The sequence below is a fragment of the Ceratotherium simum genome, chromosome 11 (assembly GCF_057802395.1).
Source record: "Ceratotherium simum simum isolate JZ-2026a chromosome 11, ASM5780239v1, whole genome shotgun sequence".
Taxonomy (NCBI): Eukaryota; Metazoa; Chordata; class Mammalia; order Perissodactyla; family Rhinocerotidae; genus Ceratotherium; species Ceratotherium simum.
Window position 1 is genome coordinate 56465226 of NC_141910.1, and position 14383 is coordinate 56479608.

Here is a 14383-nt window from a genome sequence, read left to right on the forward strand (position 1 = left end):
ACAAGGTTCCTAAACATACAAAAATATGTTAAAATCAGTAAGAAGAAAGAATAACAACCTAATATAAAAATTGACGAAATAGGAGTATGCTATTTATAGGAAGAAGAAAATGGAAAACATACCCAATAAAAATTTGAGAAGATTCTTAGCCTCACTTAAAAGTGAAAAAAATACAAATTAAAGCAGCAAGGTACCATTTTAAAACAACTCTCAGGTTTGTAAAAATAAAAAGCTTGGGGCTGGCCCGGTGGTGCAAACGGTTAAGTGCGCACGATCCGCTGCAGCGGCCCAGGGTTCGCCGGTTCGGATCCCAGGCGTGCACCGATGCACCACTTGTCAAACCATGCTGTGGTGGTGTCCCATATAAAGTGGAGGAAGATGGGCATGGATGTTAGCCCAGGGCCAGTCTTCCTCAGCAAAAAGAGGAGGATTGGCAGATGTTAACTCAGGACCGATCTTCCTCACACACACACACACACAAAAAATAAAAATAAAAAGCTTGATAATGCCTAGTGTTGGAGATGTGGGGACACTCTACTTAGTGGAAATTAAATTTATTTAATGATTTTGGAGTGTAGTTTGGCATTGTCTTTTAAAATTTCAAGTACATACACCTTTTGACCCAGGAATTTTACATTAAGGAATTTTTCCTAAAGATATATTAGTTATCAGTATTCGCTGCTGAATGTACAAGGAGATTCATCACAACATTGTGTACAATTGCCAAACAAGAAAAGACAAAACGAAACAAACTGAATGTCCTTTAATGGTGGACTAGCTAAAATAAATTATGGTATATCCTCACATACGAAAGAATACTGTGAAGCCGTTAACAAGAATGATGTAGATTTACATAGGCTGGTATGGAAAGATGAAGGAGATATTAGTGAAAAAAGCAAGTTGTAAATCAATCTATCTAAGAATATCTGTGTGTAAAAAAAAAACTTAAAATATATTCATGCTTATATATAGGTAGAAATTTTATCCAAGAATACCCCCCCAAAAATGTTAATAATTGTTGCTTTGGCTTGGGGGACGGAGTTTGGAAGATTGGGGAATGGATAAACTTTGTCATTTTAGTTTATACTCTGCTGTACTGTTTGGAATTTTCTTTTTACATATATATGACAGTATCAAGTAAACTAAAGGTAAAATCACTTTGAAAGGAACATTTTCAAAGTGAGAGAGTATTCTGACTATAGTTGTTCCTTAAGGCTAATACGCGTGTATATTCACAAACACATTACTGGCTTCATGTTAGGTGAGGAAATACTTAGGAAGCTTTGTAGTAAACTATGTTGATGTTACTGGGATCCTAGGATTTTTTTCTGAATTCTACTTGGCATCATTGGGCTAAATTTGAATTTTAACTGCATACTCTTTGGTCTTTTTCACAATTCTTGGCTTTTACTACTTTTTTGTCATGTTAGTGGGGAGAGTGGAGAGAGGTATCACGTGGTAGTGGAAAACAATAAAAACTCATTATTTATTGTTTCGCTTGTATTACACTACATCTAGTACATCAAGATATCTGATCTCTACTTTTGCCTATCAGCTTCTGGGTTAGAAGTAGAGCTTATTCTCGAGTAAGCACCACCTAGATGTCCAGTCTGCTCAGGATCTGAGTCAGGATTTTGTAGTCCTGATAGCCAAAGCCCAGATTTTCTCTGAACACTGGCCAGAGACCAGATAAACTGTTCTGATTAATCCCTGATTATTTATACCTTATGTGCATATTTAAAATTATTTTGAATTCATAAATATAATACTGTCTTTAAAAAAAAAAAATCTCCAAACAGAAGCTATTATGTAATAAAACTGAGAAATTTTTTCTTAATTTGTAGAGATTGGCAAGCCTGAGTGTAAGTAGGTATAAAAATCCTAGGGAAGAGAGCACATGAGTCAGGTGCTGAAATGCTGGAAAGCATCCTCTCTGCTTCTGTTCTATATTCTCTTTCTTTTCTTCCCTTTTGCCTTAGTTCTCTTGAGAGCTAGTCCTCCTTTAAGAAGGATTATCTTTAAATAGATGTGGAATATAAGGGTTCAGTCTTTGGCAAATTATTCTTCTGTACTTTTCTCTTTTGCCTAGCCTCTAAGATACTTAATATAAATTAAATTTGGGTTGTTTAATAGTGTAACATGAATATGAAAGGCAGTCGGAAAGAAGTCTTAAATCCCTTGTAGAGGTCTGTGTTTATATGTGTGATAAGATAGAGTGGGGGAAGAGCCCTACTTGACATTTCTTTATACTGTGGGGATCATGTTTATTGTATGTCCGTTCTTTAAAACATATCCACACACAAGCATATATACGACGAAACTTCCTTTTCTCCTTCTCACTACTTCAGCTGTTGATTAATATTATCAGTTGGGTGAAAGCTGGTAGAGGAGTTAGTGTCTACTGCAGGGTTTTCTCATTATTTCTTAAGATTTAGTGTGCAGAAGAATCCCCTGGGGTGCTTATTAAAATTTTTGATTCCCTGGCTCCATACCCAGAGATTCTGACTCATTAAATTTGGGACGAGCCCCAGGAATCTGCACTTTAAACATGCATCCCAGGTGTTCCTATTCTAGGTCTTTAGGCGATCACATTTTGAGACATAATACTTTCGCTGATCACTGGACAGTACAAGTTAGACATTTATTACTGAGACTAATGCCCGAGTTCGTAAAGAGAGAGAGGAAGAGAGAGAGTGTGTTTGTGTGTGAGTGTGTGTGTGAGAGAGAGTTTGTGTGTGTGTGTGTGTGTATGTTACTGAGCATTTCATAGTCTTATAAAGGCTTTGGAAGGAGAATGGAAAACCTTGTTATAGCCTGGAAGATTTATGGTTGCTCTATTAGGTTCACAAGTAATTACTGAGCCCTGCGATAAGGCAAGAGATCTTAATTTCTGTAGTAAAAAAACGTATCTGTGTTAACATTCTTTTTTTTTTTTTTTTTAAAGATTTTATTTTTATTTATTTTTTCCCCCCAACGCCCCAGTAGATAGCTGTGTGTCATAGCTGCACATCCTTCTAGTTGCTGTATGTGGGACGCGGCCTCAGCATGGCCGGAGAAGCAGTGCGTCGGTGCGAGCCCGGGATCCGAACCCGGGCCGCCAGCAGTGGAGCGCGCTCACTTAACCACTAAGCCACGGGGCCGGCCCTGTGTTAACATTCTTAAAAAAAAAAAAGCAAAAACTATGATTCCCCTTTTCTGACATCTTCAAATGTATTTTTTTGCCTCTTGTATTACTTCTACCATTGATTTAGGAAAAAAAGAATTGATGAATGTGTTGTATTTTATATTTTTCATTAATACAGAAGTATGATTGAATTGATAAATATATATATGGTCCGTCAAGAGCTTTGGAGTTTGGGTACTATATGGTGTTATGAATAATTTCAAATGGTCAATAAAGTGTTTTGTTTTGTTTTTTGGTGAAAATTTAAGTACTTTTGTTTCCCTAGAAAGAAATTGTTTCTGGAAATTCTTAGGGGAAATCCTTTTTGGTTAAATAGCAATAAGGAAGTAATTTACTTACCTGTGTGTGTACTTTGGATGCTCTCGTGTTTGCGCATAAGGGTTTTTGGGTTTCTCCACAGCAGTCTGTGTATACTTTGGACGCTCTTGTGTTTGTGCACATGGGTTTCTGTGCTTTACCACAGCAACAAAAAAAATGTTTTTTTGAGTTGTAAACAAATTAAATTATCCTAGTCCAGAGTGTGTCATATTTACTGAAATTCCTGAAGTTTTTAGGCAATGAAGATATCAGAAAAGGAATTTGGATGATTTAATTTTCATAAAATGTGGATTTATATTACAACCTTCATTCAGAAATTCTAGTATAGTTGTGCTTTATAACAGGCTGATTTTGTATGCTTGTAAAGAAATTGGGCACCTTATTTCTTGAATCCTGAATCCTCAGATCCCAGACAGTGCCTCTTTTCACAAAGATGCTCAATAAATCTTAGGTAAATAGAATATAAATGGAGTAAAGTGATGTATATTGAATAAGGTTATTGGTAATGCAGATATATTATTTTAATATTTTGTGATAGCATGGTATCAGGAGTTAAACTTATTTTAATAGTACTTTTTTGTTTTTATAAAAATTGAGAATATTTTAGCCCCCAAGATTTTTCTTTTACCTATGTCTTATAATTTTAGCACATTCATAATACTGGAACATGACCAAGACAAATTTTGGAAGTTTATTGATGACAAAAAATTGTTTCCCTTTTTCTTATATACATCCCTTTAGGAAAGTAAAAGCTGTACTGGCTTGGAGCTTTCTGCTTCATTCACATTTGGGTTTAAAATTATTCTAGTTTTCAGTTTCTGAAGAGAATGGCTTGTTACGGCTGTATATTCGTAATTTTTAAAATACAGTAAATTTTTATGCACTGAACATTTTAATTTGTCAGCTAAAGTACTGACTTGAAAGTTTAGCTTTTGAGATGATAAGAATTCTTGTAAATATAGGCACAATTTATATTATTAGTGCTTCCTTGTATGGATAACTTCAATGGCCTGAGTTTTGCCTTTCATATCTTTTTCAGAGGAAGTCGTTTGTGACTTGTTTTTTAAATAAACTTAAAAAAAAATTTATCTATATAAGGGACCATGATGTCTGGGGCAAGAAGAGGCCAGAGGAAATAGACTATATTGTTTAAAGAATCAAAATGAACAGTTCACGTACACTGGTGTTTGTTCATTTTATTTGTGCAAGAGTGCTGGTCATGTCAGAGGTATTTTGAAACGGTTGGTTCAGTAATTTGGCCTACTGTCTTTTTTTCTCTATAACAGTTTTTCTGTTTTCTACTACACCTTGCACATCCACCAATCCAAGACACCCTGTAGGTGAGTATTTTTCTAGTTATCAAATGGCATCACTTGTTCCCAAGACAGTTGCCGCTTCACTAAAACTAGGCTTTATTTTTCTACTCTGAATTATCTGATTAATTGATTTCACAGAGTGTTATCTTATTCTTCAACTTTAAAAGTTAACCAGCAAACTGCTGAAGAGCTGTTTTTACATTATAGAAAAATCACAATAGGATTAAACTTTTTTTTCTGAATTTTTAAATGCTGTTCTCAGACTCGCTTCTTTTTGAATTTTCATTACAAAAACTGGAGAATTAGAACAGATTGGCTATATATTTAAAGAAAATATGAACGTTTATTTTAATATTCTGAGATAACATGGAGTAGGGAATTAAAAAGAAAATTTGTTTTAGTAATGCTTTTAAATTTTTGTATACATTAAGGATGTCTTTCCTTTAAAGGCTTAGGAGAAAAATTTCGAAAATATTCCCTGCATATTGGTATTGCATATAGTTAGGTTAATTCTCAATTGGGTAGTTATACATTCATGGACCAGAAAGCCTAAGCCTTTTTATTTTTCTGTATTGTCTTTGACGTTTTCTTTTTTTCTGGTTTTTTCTCCTCCAGGTTTTAAAGTATAATTAAAAAAAATTCTACTAATAAAGATATTTTTCCTAAGTCTTTGGAAATAAAAGGGTCAATAGGTCAATAGAATATCATGTTCAATTTGTTAGTTTTGTGGGGATTGGATGAAAAGAGCAAGGAAATAGGAAAGGACCCTCAACTCTTTTTAGAGTTGATGATGCTTATATGTCTAGTTCAGCCTTGCAAATAAGTTTAAAACACCTATAGTACTGCATTCTTTAACTTTTGGCTCTGTTAAGTTTTTATTATCACTTAACCTTCTGTTGCTTTGCCCATACTCTTTGATACTAGTTAGCAGCTAGATGTTCTCAACACATATTCCTAGAAAACCTAACCTACAAGTACTGGAGTGAAAGGCAAAATTTCATTTTTTGTAAAGGCATGTTTTCTCATTTCTCCCTGGGCATGTGGGAACTTGCATGGCTGAATTAGGTGGTTAGTTTTGTGAGGTTTCTCAGTAAGCTGTATAGCTTGTTAGTCTTTTTCGTATAATCATCTTTCTTTCCTTGCTGACTCTCCCTAGTTTTACCAGCACAGAGTGGGAGTTGGAAAGCGACAAAAGGCGCCGGTCACTGTCTTCCACATACCATGCCTGATTTGGGTGGCATGTAATAATTTTTTTTGGAATCAAATGCCTCACTTGCCTTTGTGCTCCTGTGTGGTTCCTTCCTTTTGCCAATATTTATGCTTATTTTTCTCTTATGAATCTTCTACAAGAACTTTGGAAAACAATAATCCTTGGATTTTCAAGATCCAGGATAAGAGGGTTCGTGTTTGCAGAAAAGGTCAAAATTTGAGAATCCTGAAGGAGTTGTACTGTACAACTGTTCTGGATTGGTGGATATGCAAGTATTAAAGAAAGGGAAGGAGCAAATATTACTTTTGATGTGAGTGATCATAACATCTACATTTCCAATTTTGGGGAAAAATTTTATTTGCACATTTTTGATCTGGTGTATTATTAAATTGGCAATATGTTTTATTTTACACAGGAGGTTTAAAGCTGTATAAAATGCAATATTTGAAAGATTCATGCAAGTGGTAGGCTTACTCCTTAAAGAAAAATAAACCTTTAGATTCTTAGGAGCATTGTGATAATCCTAATCATTTAAAATATTAGATTCTTAATTCTATGTCTTGCACATTACACAGGTTAACTGAAACGTGTTTATAATAAGGGAAAATAGAGAATTTTAGAAATAGAATTTTCAAGTTAAGTTGAAGAAAGTCAGATTTTTAAACTTATTCCTGCACTTGTTAAAAGTATCGAAGAGATGTCATATTAACCTGGGAGAATTTGTTGATGGCCTTTTGAGCTGTTGTTGACATATCCGTAAAGGGCAGTAGTTCTGCTTGGCAGCTTACTAATAGCCAACCTGGTCCTTATTGGCATGTGTTGGCAGAGTGCGACTGAAGCTATGGTTAGGACCCTTTTTTAACACCTGAGGAAACTTTATTTTGTATTTTCTGACAATGGGAGTGTCTCATAGCTTTCTGCTAATTTATTTATTGCTTTTTAGAGATGTAGGGGTATTTTGTGATTATTTTATGGAGATTGACTTAAGGTATTGGGAGCTAAACAAATGGTGCAACAGGTAGCTCATTAATTTTAAGCTCTAGGGTGGTACATCTTGGTTAAAATATTTATTAATCCATATGTTGAGTGATTTTAGGCAATGTACACAAACATGTAAACTATGTCTTTTCTTCTTCTTTGTGCTTACTGATATCACTCTGACACGGGTGACATATGGGTGCATGTTTATCTCTTTATTTGCAGCAATTTTATAGTGATATTTTGCTTTATTATCTTTACATGATAGCTAAGTGGAGCAATTTGATAGCTTTTTACTACTAATATACTGAATAGGAATAATAAAATGGCAAAAAATTTCTTTTTTTTAGGTGGGGCAAGGGTAGATAGAAGCTGTATATAAGGCTTATGCATCATATCTTGAACAACTTAATATTTGGGCTGACAATAATTACAGTAACAGGCCTGACACATTTCATGTATTTGGGGTTTACTGAGTAGACTTCAGAATAATATCAATTTGGATTTTTAATGGCAGTTTTTTCTTTAATTAGATTTTTCGTGAAGCTCGAAGAACAGTACCTAGTATTGTTTACATGCCTCACATTGGTGATTGGTGGGAAGCTGTCAGTGAAACTGTGAGAGCAACTTTTCTGACATTGCTACAAGATATACCATCATTTTCACCTATATTTTTATTGTCTACCTCTGAAACCATGTACAGTGAGCTGCCTGAAGAGGTAAGAACTGATTAAAATATTTATCTTTCTTTATTATATTGTTTTAAAATAGTTGACCTTGTAAATTTGACACATTTTAATTACTATTAAATCAGTACTGTCAAAGTTCATGCCTTGGTTGTACCATTTATTAGCTGTGTGATTTAATAAAGTTAATTAAAGTTTTAAGCCTCAGTTTCTTTTTTGGTATAATAGTGATATATTCCTCAGCGTTGTTGTGAAGATTGAGATAATTCATGCTCAGACCAGAACCCGACGTATACATAGCACCTACTAAGAAGACTGTAGCTGTATCATTGTCAGTTGCATTGTAATCATCCTTCCCATCCTTATCATCCGTTAGATTATTTGGTGGGATGTGACCTTTCAGTTCTTTCATTGGTAGCATCATGTTAAGTTGAATATTATTACTACTGTGTGTATTTTTCAAATCTGATATTTAGCTTTTGAGTTCAAACCCAACTCATATTTAATATATTAGAATCAAAAGTAAAATCACAGTTGTTTCAGAAACAAGTAGTAGATCAGCTCATGTGAGTGAAATTGATTTTTAAAAAATTGTTTTAATACCCTGAGCTTAGTAGGACTTGAAATAATCTTTTAGAAATACTTAGAAATATTTTGCCCAGGTGACATAGTTCATAAAGAAGATTTACACATTTAAAATTTTATAATATGAATCTTGATTATGTAGAATTTTATGATTAAGATATTTGTTTACTGAGTTCTTTTGTTCTGTTTTAGCACTTGTTAGCTGTCTTGCTAAAGTGGATTTGTAATACTTACTGCTCTTGTAAGAAAAGTATGTTAAATGTAGAATAATTCATTTTTGGTTACTCAGGTTGTAATATTATTTGAAGACCATTAATCAGAATGTTTTTTATCATGGGGGCAATAAAGTTTAGTAGAATGCTGTGTTAATTAGTAGTTAAAATATTAAAAATTTACTAGCATTGAATCCTGAAATTTCAGCTCCTTTTGAAAACCCCGTTTTCTTCTTTCTCCTTTGCCTTTATTAACCAAGTAGCTACTAAAGGTATCATGGATATTCACATTTTTGGGGTGAAGATTATGGAAATTCTCTCAATCTACTGATTACATAACATGTTTTATACTAATTGTTCTTAGGAAATCCTCCTCCACCCCCAAGCCTTTTGTTTTAATTTCAGCTTTGCCATTAGAATGCTTGCTTTGTTTAGCTCACAAACTGAGGTAATAGTGAATAATACTTAGCACATATTGATAAATATTTGGTGAATGAAGGAAAAGCAGAGAGAGTTGCAAACCAAGTAATTGTAGGTTAGCAAGGTGCCAGATCTATGGAAGAAATGAAGGGGACAGTGGGTAGCAGAAAACTAAGTGATTCTGAAAGAAATGGCTGGTTACTACAGTGTATTTAAGAAAATATGATGGATAAGTCGGAATAACAGTAAGATACATATTTTAACCTATCAAATAGGCAAATATAAAAAAATGGTTAAATAAACTATCTCCAGGGAAATCCATGGTAATAGATTTAAATCTGTACATACATTTTAGCTCAGTATTTATACGTAATTATCCAAAGAGTTTTTCATGGACAAACAGAAAGATATGCAGCAAAAAGAGCACAAAAAGTACAAGAGTATTTATCATAGCCTGTTTTCATAGAATAGAAACTATCTAAATTCTGTGAAACGAGACCATTAAAAATATTGATGTAGAAAATATTTAATGTCATGAAAAGATATTTGAATATATTGTTAAAAAATGTAGGTAATAAATCAGTATATATGGTATTATCCCAGTTTATATAGAAATATCTGTATATTAGTTATATAGTTTTATATATATATAACTATTAACAGAAATATTAATAGCAATTATCTTGAGGTATTAAGATTATAGTAATTTTCATTTTCTTATCTGTATTTTCTAAATCTTCTGTAATAAATGCTGCTGTTCTTAGCAGAAAGTAAACTCAGAAATGAAAATGTTCTCTATTCAGTTTTTAAAAATAGAACAAAACCAAAAAAGAATTAGTCACTATGGGACTAATGTTTTATTAGGAATATAAAACTGCTTTCTTTCTGTGGAACAGAATGACAAATCTCATCTTCTAGAGCCCTTTTAACATTCTCTTATAAGTGATTCTTTGTGTATATCTCTCTCCTAATCTACTAGTCCCCAAAGTAGATAAACTATCATAAGAGTTTATTTACAGTAACAGTAAATAAACTGTACTTGAGACAGTGCATTGGGATATTGAGAAAAACACTAGAACTTCTATTCATTTTTATTTTTCATATTATCTTAAATATTTTGTGTATATATATGTTTTATAATAGAAATAATAATATTAATAGAATAGTTAAATAAATATGCATATACTGGAGGGAATATTTTCAAATTTTTTACTAATGAAGTGTTTGGTCAAAAAAATTTGGAAATCATTTGTTCTAGATTAGCTGTTTTCAAAGTGTGGGGCCTGTGGGCCCCACAAGACTTTCAGGGGTTTGACACATTCCTCTTTTTCCAACTTCATATCTGCTTGAATATAGTTTTTTTTCATGTACTTCAGGCAGAACAGAATATTGTAACAGATTGAATGCAGAAGCAGAAATGAGAATCCAGGGGCCAGCCTGGTGGCGTTAGTGGTTAAGTGCACGCGCTTCGCTTCGGCAGCCTGGGGTTCTCAGGTTCGGATCCCGGGCGTGCACCAACGCAACGCTTATCAAGCCATGCTGTGGCAGGCGTCCCATATAAAGTGGAGAAAGATGGGCACAGATGTTAGCTCAGGGCCGATCTTCCTCAGCGAAAAGAGGAGGATTGGCAACAGATGTTAGCTCAGGGCTGGTCTTCCTCACCAAAAAAAAAAAAAGAAATGAGAATCCAGTTGTCTTTCATTAAGCCATGCATTAAGAGATTTGAAACAATCAATGCCACAAACAAAACAATGCCACTTTTCTCTCTCTAAATTTTTTTTATATGTATTATATTTTGGAAAATGTATTTTTCAAAAGAGTGTGTTTTTTGATGTTAACATATAATGAGTTTTTAATGAATATATAATTTGGAATATTCTTAGTTTTAATTTTTTCTTTTTTTTTTGTTGAGAAAGATTCACCCTGAGCTAACATCTGTTGCCGATCTTCCTCTTTTTGCTTAAGGAAGAATCACCCTTAGCTAACATCTGTGCCAATCTTCTTCTATTTTGTATGTGGGTCGCTGCCACAGCATGGCTGCAGACGAGGGGTGTAGGTTCGCACCCGGGAACCGAACCCAGGCTGCTGCAGTGGAATGTGCCAAACTTAACCATGAGGCTGTGGGTCTGGCACCAGTTTTAATTTTTAGTACATAAATATTGACATATAACCCACATAAACAAAAGCTTTTTTGGGTTCCTCAGTAATCTTTTTTGTTATTGTTGAGAGTGATTTGCCCTGAGCTAACATATGTTGGCAATCTTTCTGTTTTTTTTTTTTTTTGCTTGAGGAAGATTAGCCCTGAGGCAACATCTCTGCCAGTCTTGCTCTATTTTGTATGTGAGGTGCCTCCACAGCATGGCTGATGAGTGGAGTAGGTCCACGTATGGGATCTTGAACCCATGAACCCTGGGCTGCCAAAGCAGAGCACGTGGAACTGTAACCACTCAGCCATGAGACCGGCCCCTAGGTTCCTCAGTAATCTTTAAGGATTTAATTACGGTCTCAAGACCAAAACGTTTGAGAACTTCTGACTTAGACCATAAGCTCTTTGAGAGGAGGGGACTGTCTTAAACTGGCCTTCACTTCTTACATCCTGACACTTTGGAATTGCTTAGTAAATGTTTGTTGCATGAAAAAAGGAATTAACCATTGAATCACCACATAGGCTTTAAGTAACTCCTGCCCAGCCTAATTCATTTTTTTGCATCTAGTGTAAGTGAATTTACTTCTGTGAACCCTGTAGACCCTTTCTGAGAATAGTTGGAGAATTTTAGTTGAGATATATGAGAATTGCAAGTTATTTCTCTTCAGGAGCATTAGATAAAGAATTGAGGGTTGAGCATGGAAAAGAAGCTTTTAAATAAGGGAGCAGATGGAAGTAGAAATATTTACAGGAAGGAAAGCAAACTTTGGTCAGAAAGAATTGCACTTAAATTTCTGAAGAGATTCATAGTATGCACTTTGGTATTAAGTTATTATGGGCAGGCTCAAGATGATATAATGTATTATATTGGAAATGAATTTTAGAGAAATACCTCCTCAGCCACACTGACGAAAGTAGAGATTGCATATATAGCATTTTGTGATCTCAGTAATTCATGTCATTTTGTGTTTCTCAGTTTATGGTGGGACCTGGGAGGTAAAAGTCAATAACTTAAGTAGAAAAATCAAGTAGGGGCGTTGAAAACTCAGATGAATGATCATATATACAAGAGAAATATCCTACTGTTAATTTTTTGGTCATAAAAACAATTATATCATTCTTAAAATTTAAGAGGAAAGAGATCCTTGCAAGTGTTTTTTAATTAAAAAAGGGATAGTAAATGAACATTAATTATTACTTTTTAAGTAATAGTTAAGTAATAAATTAAGTAAGTTTTAAGCCATGTAAAACATTAATGTTTATTTTTATTTAATGGATTGTTTACCTATTTTGCTTTGAGGAAAGCAAATTTTATTCATGAAAGCTCTTAGGTTCATTTCTGACCTTGTTTTCCACACCTTTTCTCTTTGAGATCTTCAATTCTTAAACCATTAATTTTCCCTATTACAGAGGTTGCATGAACTCTACCTTCAAAACTGGGGGCTAACAACTCTAACATTTTGATAAATGAGGTAAAACAAAAAGATTTTGCTAATAAAAAAATTGCCACCATTTATGCAATTATGTGCCAGGTACTGTATGAGCTAATTATAATATTATCTAACATAAGTTTTTTAGCTGTCCAATAAGAAAAGTAGTTATTGTTTTCCTGTTAGACACATAAAGAACTTGAGGCCAGCAGGCGTAAAGTATCTTGGCTAGGGTCTCATGGCCGGTATGGCAGAGTAAGGATTTGAACCCAGGTTTGTCTGATTCCAAAGATCATGCACTTATAATGCCCTGTACTCTCTAAGACTGTGGAGAGACACTTTCTGGATATTGTGATGCTTAGGCTGATGAGTGGTCAGGGAAATGGAGTTTTATATTCATCAAGTTAAGACCGTTGTTCATTCATCAAAAATGTATTAAGTACCTATTCTCTGCCATGCAGTGTACATCTGAATTTGTTTACAGCAGATCAGTATCTGTTTTCTTCACTCTTCAATTCACAATGTCTAACTGCCTAACACAGTTTTTATATGTATACATACACACAATACTCATACATAGGTACATATATACACATACATATTTCTAGTACAGTAAAGCTTTGTTGAATGAATGAATGAATGAATAAAACAGGTGAAAAACAAAAAGATAGCCACTCTTCTCCAAGAATTTAAAGTTGAGAGGGAAGAGAGACCTGGAAAAAATAATACGCTATCAGAAGTGCTGTAATAGTATAATAGATAGAAGCATGATCCAGGGCCAGCCCCGTGGCCTAGTGGTTAAGTTTGGTGCGCTCTGCTTTGGCGGCCCCGGGTTCAGTTCCCAGGTGTGGACCTACCGCTCGTTGGTGGCCTGCTGTGGCTGCGACCCACATACAAAGTAGAGGAAGGTTGGCACAGATGTTAGCTCAGGGCAGATTTTCCTCAGGCAAAAAAGAGGAAGATTGACATCAGATGTAAGCTCAGGGCGAATCTTCCGCAGAAAAAACCAAACAAACAAATATGATCCATAAAGGAAAAAATTGATAAAGTGAACTTTATCAAAATTAAAAACTTTTACTCTTTAAAAGACACCATTAAGAAAATGAAGAAACAAGCTACAGACTGGGAAAAAATATTTCAAATATATCAAATTACGTAACTGATAAGACTTATATATCTAGAATGTATTAAGAACTCTTTCATCATAATAATAAGACTACATCAAATGATTTTCAACAAGAGTGTGAAGACCATTCATTGGGGAAAGGATAGTCTTTTCAACAAATGGTGCTGGGAAAACTGGATATCTACATACAAAAAAAAATGAAGTTGGATCCTTATCTTACGCCACATGCAAAAATTAACTCAAAATCGATCAAAGAACTAAACATAAGACCTAAAACTATAAAACTCTTAGAAGAAAATATAGGGGGAAAGCTCCATAACATTGGATTTGGCAATGATTTCTTGGATATGACACCAAAAGTACAGACAACAAAAGAAAAAATAGATAAATTGGACTTCATCAAAATTAAAAACTTTTATGCATCAAAGGGCACTATCAACAGAGTGAAAAGGCAGTCCACAGAATGGGAGAAAAAATTTGCAAAGCATTTATCTGATAAGGGATTGATATCCTACAACTCAACAATAACAACAAAACAAATAACCCGATTCAAAAATGGGCAAGGTACTTGAATAGACTTTTCTCCAAAGAAGATACTCAAAGGGCCAATAAGCACACGAAAAGATGCTGAACATCACTAATCATTAGGGAAATGGAAATCAAAACCACAATGAGGTACAAGTTCGTACACATTAGGGTGGCTGTTATCATAAAAACAGAAAATAACAGGTGTTGGTCAGGATGTGAAGAATTTGGAACCCTTGTGTGTTAC

The 14383-nt window shown here is 34.2% G+C and overlaps 1 protein-coding gene across 4 annotated transcripts in view; it reads left to right on the forward strand.

The window, feature by feature from the left end:
- Positions 1-14383, forward strand: part of ATAD2B (ATPase family AAA domain containing 2B) — a 150412-nt gene that overhangs the window by 97012 nt on the left and 39017 nt on the right. For all 4 annotated transcript variants that reach the window (XM_004418290.2, XM_014782123.2, XM_004418291.2 and 1 more), the window contains one exon: positions 7540-7725. In XM_004418290.2, coding sequence (XP_004418347.1) covers positions 7540-7725 — 186 coding nt within the window. The remainder of the gene's footprint in view (positions 1-7539; positions 7726-14383) is intronic.